The following is a 24,513-nucleotide window of genomic DNA, read 5'->3' on the forward strand; positions in this document are numbered from 1 at the left end:
TCCGGAGCAATGATTATGACTCGACGGCCCTCCATTCCGATCTTGCGCAGAACCCTGGGCAAGAGAGCTAGAGGGGGAAACACATAGGCCAGACGGAACAGACCAATCTTGAACCAGTGCGTCCGCTGCGAAGGCCTGAGGATCGTGGGAGCGAGCCATGTAAACCGGAACCTTGTTGTTGTGCCGGGATGCCATTAGATCCACTTCCGGAGTGCCCCACTTGCGGCAGATTGATCTGAACACTGACGGATGCAGGGCCCACTCGCCGCTGTCCACGGTTTGACGGCTGAGATAATCGGCCTCCCAGTTTTCCACGCCTGGGATGTGGACTGCAGATATGGTGGACTTGGAGTCCTCCGTCCACTGGAGGATTCGTTGAACCTCCAACATCGCCAGACGGCTGTGAGTCCCGCCCTGGTGATTGATGTAGGCAACCGCTGTCGCGTTGTCCGACTGAACTCGAATGTGCCTGCCCGTCAACAGGTGGTGAAAGGCTAGGAGAGCTAGAAACACAGCTCTGATCTCCAGCACATTGATCGAGAGGGCTGATTCGGACGGAGTCCAAGTGCCCTGTGCTCGGTGATGGAGAAATACTGCTCCCCAACCGGAGAGGCTGGCATCCGTGGTGAGGATCACCCAGGACGGAGTCAGGAAGGAGCGTCCCTGAGACAGAGAGAGGGGCCGAAGCCACCACTGAAGGGAGCTCCTGGTCAGTGACGACAGAGCCACCAACCTGTGCAAGGAAGAGATCCGCTTGTCCCAACAGCGGAGAATGTCCAGCTGCAGGGGACGCAGATGGAACTGGGCAAAGGGAACCGCTTCCATTGATGCCACCATCTGACCTAGCACCTGCATGAGGTGTCTGATGGAATGACGGCGGTGCCTCAGCAGAGAGCGCACCGCCAGACGAAGGGACTGCTGTTTGACTAAGGGCAACTTGACAAGTGCCGGCAGAGTCTCGAATTGCATCCCTAGGTAAAGAAGCACCTGGGTCGGGGTCAGAGTGGACTTGGGCAGGTTGACCAGCCACCTGAACTGAACGAGCGTGGCGAGAGTGAGTGAGACACTCCGCTGGCAGTCTGCACTGGATGAGGCCTTGACTAGAAGGTCGTCCAGGTAAGGAATCACTGCCAACCCCTGGAGGTGCAGAACCGCAACCACTGCTGCCATGACCTTGGTGAATACTCGAGGGGCCGTGGCTAAGCCGAAGGGGAGAGCCACGAATTGGAAATGTTCCTCTCCGATTGCAAAGCGTAGCCAACGCTGGTGTGAAACCGCAATAGGCACATGCAGATAGGCATCTCTGATGTCGATGGATGCCAGAAAATATCCTCGGGTCATTGAGGCAATGACCGATCTCAGAGATTCCATGCGAAAGTGCCGCACCTGAACATGCTTGTTGAGAAGCTTGAGATCCAGGATGGGCCGGAAGGAACCGTCCTCCTTGGGGACTAGAAAGAGGTTTGAGTAGAAACCGCTGAACCGTTCCCGGGCGGGAACCGGAACAATTACACCGTTGGCCTGCAGGGATGCCACGGCCTGAGAAAAGGCGGCGGCTTTGGAGCAGGGGGGGGTGGACAGAAAAAATCTGTTTGGCGGGCTGGAAGAAAATTCTATCCTGTAGCTGTGGGAGATGATATCTCGCACCCACTGATCGGAGACGTGTTGAAACCACACGTCGCCAAAGTGGGAGAGCCTGCCACCGACCAAGGACGTTGCTGGCGCAGCCAGATAGTCAAGAGGAGGCTGCCTTAGTGGCAGCGGCTCCTCCGGTCTTTTGAGGACGCGGCTTCGCGCGCCAGTTGGGTTTACGATCCTTGGCTGCGGTAGTGGACGAGGTCGAGGGCTTAGAGGATGACCAGTTAGAGGAACGAAAGGAACGAAACCTCGATTGGTTCCTGCCCTGGACAGGTTTTCTGGTTTTAGTTTGTGGCAAGGAAGTACTCTTCCCGCCAGTAGCTTCCTTAATTATTTCATCCAGTTGTTCACCAAACAGCCGGGATCCAGCAAAAGGAAGACCCGCAAGGTACTTCTTAGAGGAAGCGTCTGCTTTCCACTCTCGAAGCCACAAGATCCTGCGGATCGCGAGGGAGTTAGCGGAGGCCACCGCCGTGCGGTGAGAAGCCTCCAGGATGGCAGACATGGCGTAGGATGAAAAAGCCGAAGCTTGAAAAGTTAAGGCATCCATCTCAGGCATAGAGTCCCTGGTGAGGGAATGTATCTCTGCCAGAGAGGCAGAGACTGCCTTAAGAGCCCACACTGCCGCAAAAGACGGGGAGAACGAGCCTCCTGTCGCCTCATATACAGACTTGGCCAGAAGGTCAACCTGGCGGTCAGTGGGATCCTTAAGAGAAGTGCCATCAGCCACAGCTACGACTGTGCGGGCTGAGATTCTGGACACTGGAGGGTCTACCTTTGGAGACTGGGCCCATTCCTTAACCACCTCTGGTGGAAAAGGAAAACGGTCATCAGAAGTACGCTTCGGAAAACGTTTGTCAGGACAGGCCCTGGGCTTGGTAACAGTGGTCCGAAAACTGGAGTGGTTAAAAAACACACTCTTAGCTCTCTTAGGTGAGGTAAACTGGTGTATCTCTACCAGAGAGGCTTGTTCCTCTGACTCTGGTGGATTGAGGTTCAGTACGGAGTTAATGGATGCAATCAAGTCACTAACATCCGCATCACCCTCAGACACGTCAATGGGGTACATAGAGGCAGCGTCTGAGCCCACAGTAAACTAATCCTCCTCGCCCTGCACCTCGGCTCGTGAATCAGAGCCGTGGGACGAGGAAGGAGAAGGGTCCCTGCGTCTCCGTTTAGGGGGACGGGGTCCTAGAACATGCTCTGAGAGCTCTGCAGAACTCGGAACAGCAGAGGCACCCTGAGAAGAGGGCTGATGCATGGTCAGCAGTGTCCGGGACAGCTGCCCCATGGAGTCGGCAAAAGACTGGGAAATAGCTTGGGAAAAGGATGCTACCCAAGCCGGGTGTTCAGCCACCGGGGCCGGAGCAGCCGGAGGGACCCCTGAGGAGGCTCCAGGCTGAGACACAACCATGTTAGCACAGGCATCACAATGTGGGTATGTGCTTGGCTCTGGCAGAATGCGCTTACATGCAGTGCATATAGCGTACATGTTTGCAGCCTTGCTCCGGGTGACAGACATGCTGCTGAGGTGGAAGCTCTGCAGTAAGAATACACTCGTATAGAATGTCCTGAGAGTGTATAATAAAGCCCACAACCAGAGGTTGTGGCTTACCCGACCGCTCTCTGTGTGCCCTCCGGATTCCACAGCTCGGACCCCCAGTAAAGCGTCAGCCTTCCAAGAAAGCAGCAGATTCAGCAGCCAGCGCCGATCAGTGTGATAAACGCTGAGAAAATGGCGCTGGGAGGAGGAGGGGGGGCGGAGATTAGCCCAAGAGCGGGAAACCGGAGGGCTAAGGAGAGATGCAGGGGAGGGAAACATCTCCTCAGAGAGGAGTGTCCTCCCCTTTGCTGGATGGCCGGTGGGCGGCGCCACTCTATTCCCCTGCATGAATGACATGCAGAGGAAGATGAAACCGAAACTAGGCCCAAACAGAAGCCGGGGCCTAGATCTTAACATGCGGCCGACGAGCAGGCACCTTCGGCGCGGTTCTCAGGGGAAACCCCCAGAACTGGCCGGAATCTACAGTAAACATAAAAAACATACTTTCCCCCTAATAAAAGTACCCGGGACCCCTGAAAAACGTCTCAATACTTAGCTTTTGAGACGCAGGGCCAGTCCCTGAGGGGGGTTAAACGCTCCTTCCAGCAGGAACCAGACAGGGCTGCGGATGGAGACCGGTCTTCTGCAAGCAAAGAGGACCGTGATGGCTCCCACTTCAACCCAGAGCCTCTCAGAGGATGTGAAGGAGCGCGGCATGTGAAGGCTCCAGCCTTGTAAAGTCAACCTTAACAGCACCGCCGACACAGTGGGGTGAGAAGGGACATGCCGGGAGTCCAGACTGGACCCGCTTTTCTTCCAAATCTTTAAAATCAAAAAATAAAAATGAAAAAATCAGAGAATGCATGTGTGTGTGTGACCTCCTGAAACACAAAGCATTGAACTGGTTAGATTGTCATCCAGGGGGTGTATATAGCCCGGAGGGAGGAGCTACACGTTTGAGTGTAGTACTTTGTGTGTCCTCCGGAGGCAGAAGCTATACACCCATGGTTTGGGTCTCCCATAAGGAACGATGAAGAAAAAATGCACATTGCTTTCACACCTCAAATAAGGCAAAGAAATCAAGATCAGAATCATTCACAAACAACAATACTAATGTTTTAACTCACGAAGAGTTCAAAAATCAATATTTTGTTGAATAACCATGATTTTTACAAAATTTATTGCGTGGAAATTCAGAGAAATGTTGTCTGTAGTTTATAGAATAAAAGAACAATTTACAGTTTACTCAAAAATATACCTATAAAAGAAAAACTGAAAATGTTGCAGTGATCTCTTAATTTTTGCCAGAGCTGTATATTGCAGAAACATATGCATATGAAGCTTGCTGCTGTGGAAGCGGTCAGTGAGGTGACAGATGAACAGCACCATTATGGGGATGGGGGAAAGAGGGGGAATGAAGGCAGATCAACATCATAAGGCACAAATCATACGGAAGTTATCGATCAAAAGTCCTAAAAACACCCATTATACAAGCCTAGAAGGACAGACTAGTGTACATTTTCGGAGCCAATGGCAAAGATAACAAAGACATAAGCCTCAATGATCATTTTCTTAACCCAGTATTGAGGCCTTAGAGACCCTGGACACTTTCCATATATAATGTTAGGGATTACCTTTAGTTAATAAAATTGCAGTAAGTTTCAATCTATAATATTGACTCACAGATCTCCTGATAGTTGCAGCCTGATCCAAATATCAGGTTTTTTGTCGTGAGGGTCGCCCTCCCAGTAATATATGCTGGATGTGAGGTCTGTGTATCCAGGGGGCTTCCAGCTCACATGCATCGACAAAGCTTCAATCCATATTTTCCGTTTTATAAGATGCACCAGATTATAAAACGCACCCCAAATTTAGAGATAAAAAAAAATAAATAAAAATGGGGTCCGTCTTATACTCCGGCGTCGTCTTACCAGAGGTAGGCAGACGTTGTGCTGGCGTCGGAAGGTCAGCGGCGGCAGGTCAGCGGCGGCGGCAGGTCAGTAGTGAAGCAGGCTGGTGTGGTGAGTGTCCCAGTGTGTCCGCGGTCCAAATGATAGCGCCTGGAGCGGCGCATGCGCAGATGGAGCTCTCATCCAAGGGCTCTATCTGCGCACGTGCTGACTCCCAACGCCATCATTTGAAACTTGGACCGCGGACACACTGGGACACCTGCCGCACAGCCACCCGCACGCACAGAGTGGCAGCCAGCTTCCAGGACATAGAGGCAGGCGGCACCAACAGGCACCCAGCTGCCCGCACGCAGCAACAGGCACCCGGCCACCCGAACACACCCGGTCAAAGCACATACAGTCCCCCCGGTAAGCTATATTTGGATTTTAAGACGCACCCCTCATTTTCCTCCCAATTTTTTGGAGGAAAAGTGCGTCTTATAATCCGAAAGATACGGAATTTCATTCTCATGTGCTTTCTAATTTACCTACAGAATTTTCTCTCTGCCCTCCCTGAAACTGAAGATTTCGTCACCCCTCTCCACACTGTGGAGATCAGTACACAACCCCCTCCCCACTGCACCGTGAAGATGACAGCAGAGTAAAGAGAACCATCAGAACCAGGAGATGTAACTAATTTGTAACATTCTTGCCCAGGTAAAGAACCAAGACCCTTGACTGCAACAAATGGGAGCCCATCTTTAATAGTCTATTTAGAAAGTTGCAAAAATGTTGAACCTGGCTACAGCCTTGGGCCACATTCATACATCTGAGACACAGTCCGTGATATACGGACCATGACGCATGTCTCCCGAACTGAGAGCAAGAGCCTCATAGACATATGAAGTGTCTAGCTTGAGTCAGGAGACCCACAGCCAGTATACACATCTTGATCAGTACTCCAACTGTGAGGCGCAAATGTGAGAATCCGGACGTAGTTTTCTTTTTTGAAGTACATAGCTTTCCTTTATCAGATCGCTAAGGAGGTTTTCACACTTACATCAATAAGACCCTATTAGTCAATGATGTACACATTTGATTTGTATCATGTGACAGGTCAGGGGTACTGGGTTGCAATTTCCCTTTATGGAAAAAAAATGAAACCAGATCATAACGCAGACGCAGCAACCATATTAAGGCTTTCTTCCCATGATGAGCTTTTGATGTTACACCATTTCTGCACCTATTAATACCGTTTTCATGTGTTTTTATCGAATTTTTGCCATTGTGTTTTTTGGTCTCTGCTCGGTGTGTCATGCGTTAAATAAGGTTGCTTTGTTTTTTAAACTTCCTGGTATTTGGTTTTGACATACTTAGGTGCGGATTACATGTGTTTTTGATGTGCTTCTGCTGCAGAAAGGCACTAAAACCAGAAGTGCATTTTTTACCTGCGGATTTTCCGGATCTAATGCAAGTCTATGTGGAAATCGGCACAGAAAACGCAGTGCACCCCCAACAGAGTGACCTGCTGCAAATATGAAAAACAAAACGTAGGTTAGTTCTTGCAGCGTAAAAAAACACTGTTGGTATGAGATTTATATAAATCCCATCAATTTTGCTTGAACTGAAAGGATGCTGTGTTTTTTGAAGCAGCACAAACCACGTAGCATCAAACATTCACAAAAAGCTCACTGTGAGAGCATAGCCTTAGGTCAGGGTCACACGAGCTGATGAATCGGATGAGGGCAATGCTATTCAATGAGGGAGCGCAGATCTGTGATTTTTTTTTTCTCTCATGTTGCAGCGGCACGAGAGAGAGAAATCCCAGCATGCTGCGATTGGCAGCGTATCTTGGCTCATACGCACCCATACAAGCCTATGGGCATGTGTGATGTATCAGACTACTCTCAGATACCCTCTGAGTGCAGTCCGATACATGCAGAGATAGGTAATGAAGAAGATGGAGATATTAATCTCTCCTTCCCCTCACCTGTGCTCAGATTCTCGCATGTTAGAGAATCGGAGCACAGTAGAATGATATTTGGCTCACACACAATTGTTTTTTTGGGTCTTTTATTTACTCTTCAATATATGGTAAAACTGACGTGACCATATGATACCTCAAGTCGGTACGAGTTCATAGATACCAAACATGTATACTTTTATCTAAATAGTGAAAACAATTCAAAAGTTTGTCCAAACACCAATAAAAGAATAGCGCTTTTGTCGCCATTTTCCGAGACCCGTAGCGTTCATATTTTTGAGATCAGGAGCTCAATGAGAGCTTATTTTTTGTATCCTGAGCAGTCGTTTTTAATTATATCATTTTTATGTAGATGCGATGTTTTGGTCACCTGTTATTACATTTTAAAGAAAAGATACCAAGATCAAAAAATGGAATGTTGATGCTTGAAATTCTTTTCTCACCACGCCATTTACGATCAGATTACCTGATTTTATATTTTGGTAGATAGGGCATTTCTGAAAGTGGCAATACCAAATGTGTGTAATTTTTTTTTTCCACTTTTATTTGGGGCAAAAGGGGGAGTTCACATTTTTTTTCCATTTATTTATTTTACTAGTCCCCCTAGCGGACTTTATCACTGCAGAGTCTGGAGATCTGTGCATTTCTGCTGATCATAGCAGCATCGCTCTGATCAGCAGAAATGCTGATCTATGAGCGCCGACGCGCTGTCAGCTATCACAGGAAGTGAGTCATGGTACCATCAGTGGTTATCAGCTGACTCCTTGCTACTATGACAACACCATGGTGCCCCGTGATCGCATTACGGGCCTCGGATGGCAATGGGTAACAGCGCAATCCCTGCCACGGCACTTTAAATTCCGCTGTCGATGTTTAACAGCAGAATTGAAGGGGTTAACAGGCGCAGCTGGATCTCCAATAAGAGGTAAAGTATATAAAAAAAAAAAAGAAGAGGCACCACTTTTGCATTTTTTACCCACTCCTGGTTTTAGCTTATAAATACTGATGTAAACAAAAACAAAACCTCAAATACTCAACATGTGCAAATGATCTTATAACCGTACAATGTTGTTGCTAAGGTTAAGTTCCCATGAGTTATTGAGGTTGTGTAATTTCACTGCACAAAAGAAGCAGCCTATTACAGCAAAGGGAATGAGTTTAAAAAGAATTGTAAAAAAAAAAAAACAAAAAAAAAAAACCAGTAGCCATGAGATTTTTACAAACACTGCGTAAACTGACCTGCAGTGTGTTCTAAATCCACAACATGCAAATTTAGATCTCAGATTCGTTACGTTTATGTGCAGATTTTTCCTATATAATTGCATTAGATGCAGAAAATCAGCCGGTAAAAATGCACGTGTTTTGAAGTTGTTTCTGCTGTGGAAATGCACTAAAAACACATGTAATCCGCACATCAAAGCTTTGTCAAAGTTAAACAGAAAGTAGCAAAAACAAAGCAGCTATTTAAAAACACAATCTACCAAAAAGAAAACGGAAAGCATCCAACTAGATTAAAAAAAAAAAAAAAAAATAATAATATAAAAAGGTAAAGAAATTTAATTGGTTTAGAAAATCTGCTACATCAAAAAGTCACTAAATAGCGATTTGAAGCAATATGGCAATGAGGCTGGAGGGGCAGTACCATCAACTAGTGAAAGAGGGGCCGCTAAAGAATGCAGTGCGGGAAGGGGAGGATGCATTATCACAACCCATTGCACTAAATTCTCTGGGTGGGGGGGGGGGGGGGGGAGGGGTGAGGACATTGTGGGAATATTTAAAGGGGTATTCCCATCTCCATGAATCTATCCCAATATATAGTTATATAGTAGGAAAAATATTATTATTATTATTATTATTATTAATAATAATTGCAAATACCTTGTACAAGTTAATTCATTCCTAAAGAGGTATTCCCATTTCCAAGATCCTATCCCAATATGTAGTAGGTGCAATCATATTAGCAAACCCCTCCAATTGGAAATGTAGTATAGTTCTCCTGATTAGCTATGTCTCTAACCTTATATGCAGGGCATTACAGTAGCTCAGGTATCCAAGGTTACGACCACTAGCACCCTGTCACTATATGCATGGTCGAAACCATGGATACCTAATGTACTGTAATGCCCTGCATGTAACGTAAGAGACATAGCTAATCAGGAGAACTATACTACATTACCAATTGGAGGGGTTTGCTAATATGATTGCACCTACTACATATTGGGATAGGATCTTGGAAATGGGAATACCTCTTTAGGAATGAATTAACTTGTATATTCAACAGCTACATTGTACATGTGTTTGATTCGTGTTATGGGGGGTGTGGGGGGGATGAAATACTGCCATGTTCCCTTTAAGAGAATGTTATGTGTATTAATTAAGCTTAGGACATGAATTCCTACATCAGCCACATATGAGCTGAACGATAGACACTGTACCTCAGGATATTGATACAACCATTCCCGTTTGTGAGGAAGAACATATTGTTATCATTGTTCCAGGAGATTTCATTGACTTCAAACTTGAACTGTTCCTCTGCTTTGGGGCGATGGGTTTTTACATCTATAAAGGTGACAACATCGTCCTTATTTCCTACTGCAATGGTCTGACCATCCGGGCTCCAGCAGATATTTATATTTTCACCTATTTCAATAAAAATAGAAGGTATAAGTGTAGTAAAACAGGCCTTGGCACGCAGGATTACTGCACAGCACACACAACCAGTTCAGGAGCCTGTGCTCCCACAATGATCAATAAATGCATGGGACTAGTAAGGGCCCAATTATAGCTGATAAATGTAAGATTCCGGTGGGCTCCATTCATCACTAGTACAGATGAGTCGTACCAAATGTGTACCAAGTTTGTAAACACAAAAAAAATAAAGACCCTCTAAACTTGATACAACCTCTAAAGTGCATGAAGATAAATAGCAGAAAATATGCTCGACCGCAAAAACCCAACCACAGTCAAGCGGAATGAAGAACACAGGGCTTTCGTTATAGTCGTCGTGGATTGGACACCTATCATCATAAAATGGAAAACACTTCTGTCAATAGGTTCTGAATGTGTTTAAAAGGAAACCCCCTTTAATTTCTGTTATATCTTACATCTCTGCCGCTTAAAGTTAGGCTTAGAGAAGTCCATAAATATTGCAAAACAAGAGGGAGCTTGAAAGGGAACGCAAGTTTAGACATCGCTGGAACTGCGGCCGCACCGGAGGAGAGAATAGGCTTATTTATTTTACAGGAACAAACAAAGGGAATGATAAGGGGTTTTTTCCCAGTAGTGGACGACCCCTCTACGTACGATTGTGTTATGGCTGGGTTCATACCCAGAGCTTTGGGTGCATTTTGGAGCTTTATTGCAATGTTTTTAGGTTATAAAATACAGTGGTCAGACGGTGAAGTCATCTATACTCTCATACTGTGTAGATAAGATTTTTTGGGGGGGGGGGGAAAGGAATTGTTAAGAGGAAAATTTAAAAGAAAAAAAAAAAAAAAAAAATAAAAGGACCCAACCTGTCCTGTTATTCTGCTCCTGTAGTCTCTTTGCTGCTCTGTTAAAAGAAGGGAATTTTGTTACTTACCGTAAATTCCTTTTCTTCTAGCTCCAATTGGGAGACCCAGACGATTGGGTGTATAGCTACTGCCTCCGGAGGCCACACAAAGCACTACACTTAAAAGTGTAAGGCCCCTCCCCTTCTGCCTATACACCCCCCGTGGGATCACGGGCTCCTCAGTTTTAGTGCAAAAGCAAGAAGGAGGAAAGCCAATAACTGGTTTAAAAACAAATTCAATCCGAAGAACATCGGAGAACTGAACCATTTAACATGAACAACATGTGTACCCGGAAAAACAAAAACCCCTAAGACAACAGGGCGGGTGCTGGGTCTCCCAATTGGAGCTAGAAGAAAAGGAATTTACGGTAAGTAACAAAATTCCCTTCTTCTTTATCGCTCCTAATTGGGAGACCCAGACGATTGGGACGTCCAAAAGCAGTCCCTGGGTGGGTAAAATAACACCTCGTGACAGGACCGTAAAAACAGTCCCTTCCTACAGGTGGGCAACCGCCGCCTGAAGGACTTGTCTACCTAGGCTGGCGTCCGCCGAAGCGTAGGTATGCACCTGATAATGCTTGGTGAAAGTGTGCAGACTCGACCAGGTAGCCGCCTGGCACACCTGCTGAGCCGTAGCCTGGTGCCGTAATGCCCAGGACGCACCCACGGCTCTGGTAGAATGGGCTTTCAGCCCTGAGGGAACCGGAAGCCCAGCAGAACGGTAGGCCTCAAGAATTGGTTCCTTGATCCATCGAGCCAAGGTGGATTTGGAAGCTTGCAACCCTTTACGCTGACCAGCGACAAGGACAAAGAGTGCATCCGAGCGGCGCAGGGGCGCCGTGCGGGAAATGTAGATTCTGAGTGCTCTCACCAGATCCAACAAATGCAAATCCTTCTCACATTGATGAACTGGATGAGGACACAAAGAGGGTAAGGAGATATCCTGATTGAGATGAAAGGGGGATACCACCTTAGGGAGAAACTCCGGAATCGGGCGCAGAACCACCTTGTCCTGGTGAATCACCAGGAAGGGAGATTTGCATGAGAGCGCTGCTAGCTCGGACACTCTCCGAAGCGAGGTGACCGCTACTAGAAAAGTCACTTTCTGTGAAAGTCGAGAAAGTGAAACATCCCTCATAGGCTCGAAAGGCGGCTTCTGGAGAGCAACTAGAACCCTGTTCAGATCCCAGGGCTCTAACGGCCGCTTGTAAGGAGGGATGATATGACAAACCCCTTGCAGGAACGTGCGTACCTGAGGAAGCCGTGCTAGTCGCTTCTGAAAAATACAGATAGCGCTGAGACTTGGCCTTTAAGGGAGCTGAGCGACAAACCTTTTTCCAAACCGGATTGTAGAAAGGAAAGAAAAGTAGGCAATGCAAATGGCCAGGGAGAAACTCCCTGAGCAGAACACCAAGATAAGAATATCTTCCACGTCCTGTGGTAGATCTTGGCGGAGGTTGGTTTTCTAGCTTGTCTCATGGTGGCAATGACGTCTTGAGATAATCCTGAATACGCTAGGATCCAGGACTCAATGGCCACACAGTCAGGTTCAGGGCAGCAGAATTCCGATGGAAAAACGGCCCTTGAGACAGCAAGTCTGGTCGGTCTGGTAGCGCCCACGGTTGGCCTACCGTGAGATGCCACAGATCCGGGTACCACGACCTCCTCGGCCAGTCTGGAGCGACGAGGATGGCGCGGCGGCAGTCGGACCTGATCTTGCGCAGCACTCTGGGCAACAGTGCCAGAGGTGGGAACACATAAGGGAGCCGGAACTGCGACCAATTTTGAACTAAGGCGTCTGCCGCCAGAGCTCGGTGATCGTGAGACCGCGCCATGAAGACTGGGACCTTGTTGTTGTGTCGGGACGCCATTAGGTCGACGTCCGGCGTCCCCCAGCGGCGACAGATCTCTTGAAACACGTCCGGGTGAAGAGACCATTCCCCTGCGTCCATACCCTGGCGACTGAGAAAATCTGCTTCCCAGTTGTCCACGCCTGGGATGTGAACTGCTGATATGGTGGATGCCGTGTCTTCCACCCACGTCAGAATTCGCCGGACTTCCTGGAAGGCTTGCCGACTGCGTGTTCCTCCTTGGTGGTTGATGTATGCCACCGCTGTGGAGTTGTCCGACTGAATTCGGATCTGCTTCCCTTCCAGCCACTGCTGGAAGGCTTGTAGGGCAAGATACACTGCTCTGATTTCCAGAACATTGATCTGAAGGGTGGACTCTTGCTGAGTCCACGTACCCTAAGCCCTGTGGTGGAGAAAAACCGCTCCCCACCCTGACAGACTCGCGTCCGTCGTGACCACCGCCCAGGATGGGGGTAGGAAGGACTTTCCCTTTGACAATGAGGTGGGAAGAAGCCACCACTGAAGAGATTCCTTTGCCGCCTGAGAAAGGGAGACGTTCCTGTCGAGGGACGTCGACTTCCCGTCCCATTGGCGTAGAATGTCCCACTGTAGTGGACGCAGATGAAACTGCGCGAAAGGGACTGCCTCCATTGCTGCTACCATCTTCCCTAGGAAGTGCATGAGGCGTCTCAAGGGGTGTGACTGGTCTTGAAGGAGGGATCGCACCCCTGTCTGTAGTGAACGCTGTTTGTCCAGCGGAAGCTTCACTATCGCTGAGAGTATGAAACTCCATGCCAAGATATGTCAGCGATTGGGTCGGGGTCAGATTTGACTTGGAAAAGTTGATGACCCACCCGAAACTCTGGAGAGTCTCCAGTGCAACGTCCAGGCTGTGTTGGCATGCCTCTTGAGAGGGAGCCTTGACAAGCAGATCGTCTAAGTAAGGGATCACAGAGTGTCCCTGAGAGTGCAGGACTGCTACTACTGCTGCCATGACCTTGGTGAAAGCCCGTGGGGCTGTCGCCAGACCGAAAGGCAGAGCTACGAACTGAAGGTGTTCGTCTCCTATAACGAACCGTAGAAAACGCTGATGCTCTGGAGCAATCGGCACGTGGAGATAAGCATCCTTGATGTCTATTGATGCTAGGAAATCTCCTTGAGACATTGAGGCGATGACGGAACGGAGGGATTCCATCCGGAACCGTCTGGTTTTTACGTACTTGTTGAGAAGTTTTAGGTCCAGAACGGGACGGAAGGATCCGTCCTTTTTTGGCACCACAAACAAATTGGAGTAAAAACCGTGACCTTGCTCCTGAAGAGGAACAGGGATCACCACACCTTCTGCCTTTAGAGTGCACACCGCCTGCAGAAGAGCATCGGCTCGGTCGGGAGGCGGAGACGTTCTGAAGAATCGAGTTGGAGGACGAGAACTGAACTCTATCCTGTACCCGTGGGACAGAATGTCTCTCACCCAACGGTCTTGGACCTGTGGCAGCCAAATGTCGCCAAAGCGGGAGAGCCTGCCACCGACCGAGGATGCGGAGAGAGGAGGCCGAACGTCATGAGGAAGCCGCCTTGGTAGCGGGTCTTCCGGCTGTCTTTTTTGGGCGTGACTGAGCCCGCCAAGAATCTGAGTTCCTCTGATCCTTTTGAGTCCTTTTGGACGAGGAGAATCGGGACCTGCCCGAGCCTCGAAAGGACCGAAAACCCCGACTGTCCCCTCCTCTGCTGGGGTTTGGTTTGTCTGGGCTGAGGTAAGGATGAATCCTTACCCTTGGACTGTTTAATGATCTCATCCAACCGCTCACCAAACAGTCGGTCACCAGAGAATGGCAAACTGGTTAAGCACTTTTTGGAAGCAGAATCTGCCTTCCATTCCCTTAACCACAAGGCTCTGCGTAAAACCACAGAGTTGGCGGACGCCACTGCCGTACGGCTCGTAGAGTCCAGAACCGCATTAATCGCGTAAGACGCAAATGCAGACATTTGAGAGGTTAAGGATGCCACCTGCGGCACAGATGCCCGTGTGACAGTGTCAACCTGTGTAAGACCAGCTGAAATAGCTTGGAGTGCCCATACGGCAGCGAATGCTGGAGCAAACGACGCGCCGATAGCTTCATAGATGGATTTCAACCAGAGCTCCATCTGTCTGTCAGTGGCATCTTTAAGTGCAGCCCCATCCTCCACTGCAACTATGGATCTAGCCGCAAGCCTGGAGATAGGGGGATCCACCTTGGGACACTGGGTCCAGCCTTTGACCACGTCAGGAGGAAAGGGATAACGTGTGTCCTTAAGCCGTTTGGAGAAACGTTTATCTGGATAAGCGTGATGTTTCTGGACTGACTCTCTAAAGTCAGAGTGGTCCAGAAAAGAACTCAATTTACGCTTGGGATATCTGAAATGGAATTTCTCCTGCTGTGAAGCTGATTCCTCCACCGGAGGAGCTGGGGGAGAAATATCCAGCATTCTATTGATGGACGCTATAAGATCATTCACTATGGCGTCCCCATCAGGCGTATCCAAGTTGAGAGCAGTCTCAGGATCAGAATCCTGATCAGCTACCTCCGCCTCATCACACAGAGAGCCTTCCTGCTGGGACCCTGACCAGTGTGATGAAGTCGAGGGCCGCTCATAGCGAGCTCGCTTAGGCTGTCTGGGACTGTCGTCCATGTCCGAACCGTCCCACTGGGATGCATGGGACACTCCCGGAGCCCGGGGCTGTTCCAACAGAGGGGGACCAGGGAGCAATGATTCCACAGTGCCCATGGTCTGAGTTACTGGTCTAGACTGCAACGTTTCTAGAATTCTAGTCATAGTCACAGACAATCTATCAGCGAAAGCTGCAAACTCTGTCCCCGTCACCTGGACAGTATTCACAGGTGGTTCTCCCTGGGTCACCTCTAGCAGAGGCCCCGGCCGAGCAGTTGCCACAGGGGCCGAGCACTGCACACAGTGGGGGTCAGTGGAACCTGCCGGTAAAGAAGCCTCACATGCGGTACAAGCAGCATAGAAAGCCTGTGCCTTGGCACCCTTGCTTTTTGCGGATGACATGCTGTTGTCTCCTCTGAGCAATCTAGGAGGGTATATAGCCAGGAAGCACCAGCGACCGTACAGTGCAATTGTATAGCTTACAAGCATAAAAATACAAATGTACACTTCGGCACTAGTGGGTTCAGCACCAGAGGCGCCGCTTACCGCCCGCTCAAACGCGGGTGTGTGGTCGCCAGAATCCCGTGTCTGGGTCTCCCAAAACTTGTCTCCCCTCTCCAGCTCAGACTGCACACAGGAATATCTGCCGGCGTTCTGTGAAGAGGGGCGGACCGTGGGCGTGCCTCAGACAAAGTGCGGGAAACTGGTGTCCCACTGTGCCCAGTGTGAGGGCTGGAGTATGTAAAGTAGACTCCAGCCCTCTGTGCTGACATTCTGCACAGCGTCCCGCCCTTCCCCTGACTGGCAGGCCTGGGGGCGGGAACGAAACGAAACTAGGCCGCAAAAGCCGGGGACTCGAGTAATAAGCGCGGCCGTCATACATGCACGGCCAGCGCGGAAGTCCCCGGCGCACCACAAGTCCCAGCCGCGCCGCAGCAAACTGACAGCAGCGGCCGGCGCGGCAGTTCCAAATACATATACTCCTTCAGCAGAGCTGTAGTGAGCAGTGGCACAAGCGTGCGCGCTGTTGTCCCCGGCGCACTAACACACCCAGCAATGCTGCAGTGTGTCTGCGTCTGTGTGGGGACACAGAGTACCTTGATGAAGCAGGGTCCTGTCCCTGACGATACTCAGCTCCATATGCAGCAGATCCTTTCAGGGGCTGTGGATGGAGCACGGTCTCAGTGCCTGGAGACCGGTAAAATCCCACTTCACCCAGAGCCCTAAGGGGGATGGGGAAGGATGCAGCATGTGGGCTCCAGCCTCCGTACCCGCAATGGGTACCTCAACCTTAACAAACACCGCCGACAAAAGTGGGGTGAGAAGGGAGCATGCTGGGGGCCCTATATGGGCCCTCTTTTCTTCCATCCGACAAAGTCAGCAGCTGCTGCTGACTAAACAGTGGAGCTATGCGTGGATGTCTGACCTCCTTCGCACAAAGCATGAAAACTGAGGAGCCCGTGATCCCACGGGGGGTGTATAGGCAGAAGGGGAGGGGCCTTACACTTTTAAGTGTAGTGCTTTGTGTGGCCTCCGGAGGCAGTAGCTATACACCCAATCGTCTGGGTCTCCCAATTAGGAGCGATAAAGAAATGTACAATATCATTTAAATTTAAAGGGGTTGTCCACATTTTAGGTACAAGTTATTTTTTTTGTTAGTCAAGTGCATGCATTGGAGGACAAAATTTATTTTAGTAATTGGGTTTCATTAAAAAATGTTCCACTCTATTGATCAGTCCCCAAACACATAGGGGATGGTGCAGACTCACCTTTTGTGGTAACAGTTGTAAGACACCTCTCCGATCTAACATCCCATATACGAATAGTCTTGTCCCCTGATGCAGTAACAAACAGATCGGGGTTTGTGGGATGCCAGCAGAGCTGATCAACGCTGTCGCCATGGCCACGATAATTTCTCTCCTTTATCTACAATTTAAAAAAGAAAATAAAAAATCAGCTCACAGATTACAGCCATAACCCGACGGTAACCATTGTATTTAGGGCACATCTGGCAATCTAATGGACTCATGTGTGTTTGTGATTCTGATCTGTCACAGTAATCTGGATCACTGTGGCTGCAGGTGCATTACAGTACTAAAAGGGATGACCCCCACCCCCTCCCCCTCCGTGCTGGAGTGGAAAAAAGGGGTAACCACCCCCCCCCCCCGCCCACACACACACACACACACACACACACACACACGATGGAGGGCAAAGGGATAACCCCCCCACACACACACACACAGCCCATGATGGAGGGCAAAGGGATAACCCCCTGTGCCACTTAAGTATACAAGAAATTGCACTGTCCGTGTGTGTATACAGTATCACAGACGTTAGTACACCCCTCACATTTTTGTAAATATTTTACTATATCCTTTCATTAGACAGCACTGAAGATATGACACTTTAATACAATGTAAAGTAGTCAGTGACCGGCTGCTATAACTGTAAACCTACAGGAAATTGTGCAACCAAAAGAAAATTATATTTATTGATGAAAAAATATATAAAATTGACAAGTGTTTCTGTGTTTCTGTAGGGGAGACACTAGGGGGAGACATAATCCAGCAGAACTACTGGAATCCTCTTCTACTCCTTCATAAAACATAATGGAGCTGGAGGATGTTACAGACCTTGAGCTCCTTCACCTTCCATTTGAGGATGCTCACGTGCTCATGCCCACAGATGCTCAACAGGGTTTAGGTCTGGAGATGTGCTTTACCAGTCCAGCACCTTTACCCTCAGTTTCTTTAGAGAGGCAATGGCAGTCTCGGAATTGTACTTGGGGTCATTGTTGGAATACTGCCCTGCAGCCCATTTTCCGAAGTGAGGGGGCTCATGCTCTGGTTCAGTATGTCACAGTACATGTTGGCATTCGTGATTCCCTCAATGAACTGTAGCTCCCCACAGACGGCAGAACACTGGCAGCCCAAACCATGACAATCCCACCATCATGCTTGACTGTAGGGAATATGCACTTGTCCTTACCACACAAGCTTAACACCATCGAACCAAATAGGTTTATCTTAATCTCATCAGACCACAGGAGATGGTTCTAGTAATTCACATCCTAAAGGCCCCGTCACACACGAGATCATTGCTGTGTCACCGTTTCCATGACGCAGCAGCGATCTCGTTATGTGTGACACCTACCAGTGATCAGGCCGCTACTGTGAGATTGCGAGTCATTGCTGAATGATTGGGTCCATTTTCTTCAAAGGCGATGTCCTGCTGTGCAGGACGCATCGCTGTGTTTGACATCTACCAACGACTTCCCACAGTCCCAACGCCCGCCGAGATCGTTATACAGGTCGCTGATCGTTACTGCGTTGTTGGTAAGATCTGACTGTGTGACATCTCACCAGCGATCTCCCAGCGACTTACCAGCGATCCCTATCAGGTCACATCGTTTTCGGGATCGCTGGTAAGTGGTTAAATGTGACTGGGGCTTTAGTCTGTTTTTCTTAAGCATACTGTTTGCAGGTTGTTGTGCACCATCCTTAGAAGAGGCTTCCTTCTGGGACGACAGCTATGCAGACCAATCTGATGCAGTGAGCGGTGTATGGTCTGAGAATGGACAGGCTGACCCCCCCCTTCTTGCAACCTCTGCAGCGATGCTGGCAGGAATTACACATCTATTTTAAAAAGACAACCTCTGGATATGACACTGAGCATGTGCACTTAACTTCTTTGGTTGACCATGCAAGGCCTGTTCTGAGTGGAACCTTTCTTGTTAAACCACTGTATGGTCTTGACCACCGTGCTGCAGCTGAGCTTCAGGTAAGCGCAATTTTCTTTACCATGAGGTGCCATGCTAAACTTCCAGTGACCAGTAAGAAACTGTGTAAGCGATAAGTTTAGGACACCTGCTGCCCATTCACACCAGACATGTTGTAACACTAATGAGTCACATGACACCTTAGACAGAAAATGGCTTATTGGGCACGGTTTGGCAATTTTCACTTTTACTCACTTTTGCTGTCTGCGGTTTAGACCTTATTGGCTGTGTGTTATTTAGAGAGCACACCAAATTACACTGTTATATAAGCTGCACACTGACTACTTTACATTGTATCAAAGTGTTAGATCTTCAGTGTTGTCCCTTGAAAAGGTATTTTAAAATTTTTACATAAATGTGAGGGGTGTACTCACTTTTGTAATATATTGTGTGTATTAATTAACTACATAATGCTGAACGCATCCTTCTGTTCGAAGCCGGGATCCAACCGTTTCACGGGCCAAAGGCGGCATCCAACCGTTTCACGGGCCAAAGGCGGCATCCAACCGTTTCACGGGCCAAAGGCGGCATCCAACCGTTTCACGGGCCAAAGGCGGCATCCAACCGTTTCACGGGCCAAAGGCGGCATCCAACCGTTTCACGGGCCAAAGGCGGCATCCAACCGTTTCACGGGCCAAAGGCGGCATCCAACCGTTTCACGGGCCAAAGGCGGCATCCAACCGTTTCACGGGCCAAAGGCGGCATCCAACCGTTTCACGGGCCAAAGGCGGCATCCAACCGTTTCACGGGCCAAAGGCGGCATCCAACCGTTTCACGGGCCAAAGGCGGGATCCAACCGTTTCACGGGCCAAAGGCGGGATCCAACCGTTTCACGGGCCAAAGGCGGGATCCAACAGTTTCACGGGCCGAAAGGACGATTTATTGCCTCCTGGTAAGACCCTTCTGGTTGCCTATAGCAAACAGAGTGCAGCTTTCAGCATTGAAACTGAGACAAAGTGAAAGCTGAGCTCTGATTGGTTGTTATGGACAACTGGACCCTTAATTATTTTACATTCTCTATATAACGCTGAACGTGTGATGCTGTTCGAACCAGAGCTGACGCATGTGCAGTGCTATATTCACGTTAACTTAGCAGTGCCCATGCACCGTTGGTCACTTCCGCCCACCCACAACTAGCGTCATGGTGAGGAAGGGGAAAGGTGAGGAACTGCCCACCCACATCACACGTCATTGTGACGGAGGTTAGCAGCGTATGCACATCATGTGACCTGAAGATGGCTGCGCCTGTACACAAGACTGCTGACCGGTACACTGTGGTGCAGGCCGGGGTTGCGGGATGCAGGGGTTTCCTCTGTGGAAGCTGCACGGTGCTGTGTGTGAAGAGGCCGGCAGTGTTGTCTCAGAGTAGGACGTCTGTTATGATTCAGGGAGCGGGGAGGATCAAAAATGCGGAAACTCAAAAAGTAACCAGAGTGGTTGGAACCTTAACGGATTGCAGACCTAATCCTGACACACAACTAGAAGTGGCCGTGGGATAAGCCTACGATGACCTAGTAGTCTCGACACAGCCGGAGAACTAAATATTCTTACAGAAAGAAATATAAAAAAAGCTAACCTGCCTTGGAGCAATCCCCAAAGATATAGATAGCCCCCCACATGTAAATGCTACAGTGATATAGGAAAACACAATACAATGCTAGAAAAACAGGTTCAGCAAAGGTGAGGCCCAAACCATCTTTATAGGAAAGGATAGGAAGGAGTATGGTCTGCAGCCGTAAAATCCCTAATAAATACCAGCACGTCTGATAAGGGAAAAACCCTGAGACCAAACGGCCTGTCCCCCACTATATCAGCACTCTGATGTTATTGGGATCCAAAAACACTAATCTAGATGAGGGACTGAATTAATACCAAGCATGACAAAACACAATACATTACAGAATCATGGAGCTGGGTATGATCCAATTCCACCAGGAACTCCACACAAGCACAATAGGAATCAAGCATTAGTATGAAAGCTGAAAAAAACAACAAGAGAGTGGAAACAATAAGCAGAAGTACAAGACCAACTTATCTGAGAGGAGTTCTGGTAGTGAGCAGGACTGATTTCAGAATGTCCTTAATACACAGGATATCCATTGAGCACCAGCAAGTAACAGGAGAAAACTACTCAGCCATATAGCCCAATCTGAGAGACCCGATTGCCAGTACTCCACATGTGTGTGGCTCTAATTCCACAAGTCAACTGCACCCTCAGCACTGATTACAAGAGGGATACTGGAAAATGTATTCACAACATACGTCCATGCAGATGGTGGAGGAGCTACTAAAGCAGGTACAGCAGTGAGGGGGTGGTCGAGGTCACTGCCCCATCCACAAGGGTGCGTGCAGCTCTGTTATCTGCCAATACAAACACTCACGGCTAATTCACTGATGTCACCTGCGCCGACCCCGCTGCGCTCTGCCAATACACATACATACATATATATACATACATACATACATACACACACACACACATATATACACATACATACATACATACAGAGTTTTCATTAATTCACTATACAATGCTGAACGTGTCCTTCCAGGATTGAACAGTTTGGCCGGTGTGTGCGCAGTGCTATGGTCACGTTATAGTTGAATTCTTCCATAAAATGGCGTCAGTCAGCCGTGCACCTACTGCAATGTCCAACACCATTTTATTGAAGACATTGTCTCTGTGAATATCAGCAGTTACCACTTTGTTTCAGATGATATTCACAGGCACAAAGTCTTCAATAAAATGGCACCCTGATGCTAAATCATTGACACCTAGTGTAGAACAGGTTCAATAGTTAGTATATATACACAGGGGCGGACATATCACTGGTGTAACCTGTGTGACAGGGGCCCAAGGGGAGGGGGGGGGGGGGTTCTACTTCCAAAGCAGGTGATTTTGGATGGTAATTTGCTCTCGGGTTAATGCTCTCGCACTGGGGCTCTTCTCTGTATGTATATAACTGCACAGTGTGTAAATAAATACACGTGAGTGTACTGTGCGGATGTGTGTAGAGAGGTGCGCACACCAGACAGCTCCCGAGTAGTGATAGGTGCAGTGATACGCACCAGCCGGTCATTCTCCAGTAAGAACACACTGGCCGTCTTATCGAAGGACCCAGACGCCAGGCGCCTCCCGTCGCAGCTCCAGGCCACCGAGTGCACCTTGGCGCTGTGAGCCGAGAACTCTCGGGTCTTGCAGTTCGTCCTGAAGTGTTCCTGCAGCGCCAGCGCCGACATGATGCTCCTAGAACGGACGTGCCGCTGTGAGGGGTGATGTCACCGGAAGAGGCGGGGTCTCCTGCAGAGCTGATCAGTGCGCAGGCGCACTCCAGTGTTGTGCTATCACAGTGGCTGCTGGTGATGTGACTTCGTGGGCATCACAGCGAGAGCTGCGTGAGAAGGGGATATGTGATACGTGGGGCTGAGTGATGAAGGGGGTATGGTATATGCGGGGGCTGCACAGTGAAGGGGGTATATCATACACGGGGGAGGCTGCAGTGGAGGTATGTTGTACAGGCGGGGCTGCTCGGTGAAGGGGTAAATGGTACGGGGGTCTACGCTGTGAAGAAGGTTTCTTATATGCGGGGGTGTGCGGTGAATGGGGTATGTTATATATGGGGGTGTGCGCAGTGAAGAAGGTATGTTATACACAGTGGGGGTATGATATACACAGTCAGTGGGGGTATGATATACACAGTCAGTGGGGGTATGATATACAGTTAGGTCCAGAAATATTTGGACAGTGACACAAGTTTTGTTATTTTAGCTGTTTACAAAAACATGTTCAGAAATACAATTATATATATAATATGGGCTGAAAGTGCACACTCCCAGCTGCAATATGAGAGTTTTCACATCCAAATCGGAGAAAGGGTTTAGGAATCATAGCTCTGTAATGCATAGCCTCCTCTTTTTCAAGGGACCAAAAGTAATTGGACAAGGGACTCTAAGGGCTGCAATTAACTCTGAAGGCGTCTCCCTCGTTAACCTGTAATCAATGAAGTAGTTAAAAGGTCTGGGGTTGATTACAGGTGTGTGGTTTTGCATTTGGAAGCTGTTGCTGTGACCAGACAACATGCGGTCTAAGGAACTCTCAATTGAGGTGAAGCAGAACATCCTGAGGCTGAAAAAAAAGAAAAAATCCATCAGAGAGATAGCAGACATGCTTGGAGTAGCAAAATCAACAGTCGGGTACATTCTGAGAAAAAAGGAATTGACTGGTGAGCTTGGGAACTCAAAAAGGCCTGGGCGTCCACGGATGACAACAGTGGTGGATGATCGCCGCATACTTTCTTTGGTGAAGAAGAACCCGTTCACAACATCAACTGAAGTCCAGAACACTCTCAGTGAAGTAGGTGTATCTGTCTCTAAGTCAACAGTAAAGAGAAGACTCTATGAAAGTAAATACAAAGGGTTCACATCTAGATGCAAACCATTCATCAATTCCAAAAATAGACAGGCCAGAGATAAATTTGCTGAAAAACACCTCATGAAGCCAGCTCAGTTCTGGAAAAGTATTCTATGGACAGATGAGACAAAGATCAACCTGTACCAGAATGATGGGAAGAAAAAAGTTTGGAGAAGAAAGGGAACGGCACATGATCCAAGGCACACCACATCCTCTGTAAAACATGGTGGAGGCAACGTGATGTCATGGGCATGCATGGCTTTCAATGGCACTGGGTCACTTGTGTTTATTGATGACATAACAGCAGACAAGAGTAGCCGGATGAATTCTGAAGTGTACCGGGATATACTTTTAGCCCAGATTCAGCCAAATGCCGCAAAGTTGATCGGACGGCGCTTCATAGTACAGATGGACAATGACCCCAAGCATACAGCCAAAGCTACCCAGGAGTTCATGAGTGCAAAAAAGTGGAACATTCTGCAATGGCCAAGTCAATCACCAGATCTTAACCCAATTGAGCATGCATTTCACTTGCTCAAATCCAGACTTAAGACAGAAAGACCCACAAACAAGCAAGACCTGAAGGCTGCGGCTGTAAAGGCCTGGCAAAGCATTAAGAAGGAGGAAACCCAGCGTTTGGTGATGTCCATGGGTTCCAGACTTAAGGCAGTGATTGCCTCCAAAGGATTCGCAACAAAATATTGAAAATACAAATATTTTGTTTGGGTTTGGTTTATTTGTCCAATTACTTTTGACCTCCTAAAATGTGGAGTGTTTGTAAAGAAATGTGTACAATTCCTACAATTTCTATCAGATATTTTTGTTCAAACCTTCAAATTAAACGTTACAATCTGCACTTGAATTCTGTTGTAGAGGTTTCATTTCAAATCCAATGTGGTGGCATGCAGAGCCCAACTCGCGAAAATTGTGTCACTGTCCAAATATTTCTGGACCTAACTGTACACAGTCAGTGGGGGTATGTTATACACTGTGGGGGTATGTTATACACTGTGGGGGTATGTTATACACTGTGGGGGTATGTTATACACTGTGGGGGTATGTTATACACTGTGGGGGTATGTTATACACTGTGGGGGTATGTTATACACTGTGGGGGTATGTTATACACTGTGGAGGTATGTTATACACTGTGCGCTGAAGTGGGTATGTTATGCACGGGGCTACGTGGTGTAGGGGGCATGTTATACACGGGGC

The 24,513-nt window shown here is 48.4% G+C and overlaps 1 protein-coding gene across 1 annotated transcript in view; it reads right to left on the minus strand.

Annotated features, from left to right (window-relative positions):
* The window catches only part of THOC3 (THO complex subunit 3), a 29,781-nt gene extending 7,621 nt beyond the window's left edge, over positions 1-22,160 (minus strand). Inside the window, exons 1-3 of the mRNA XM_075342305.1 lie at positions 21,957-22,160; positions 16,876-17,032; positions 9,490-9,694 (exon numbers count right to left, since the gene is read on the minus strand). Of these exons, the coding sequence (XP_075198420.1) occupies positions 9,490-9,694; positions 16,876-17,032; positions 21,957-22,127 (533 nt within the window). The 5' untranslated portion in view covers positions 22,128-22,160. The remainder of the gene's footprint in view (positions 1-9,489; positions 9,695-16,875; positions 17,033-21,956) is intronic.
* Positions 22,161-24,513: the final 2,353 nt, after the last annotated feature.

Source organism: Anomaloglossus baeobatrachus, chromosome 4, assembly GCF_048569485.1.
Source record: "Anomaloglossus baeobatrachus isolate aAnoBae1 chromosome 4, aAnoBae1.hap1, whole genome shotgun sequence".
Lineage (NCBI taxonomy): Eukaryota > Metazoa > Chordata > Amphibia > Anura > Aromobatidae > Anomaloglossus > Anomaloglossus baeobatrachus.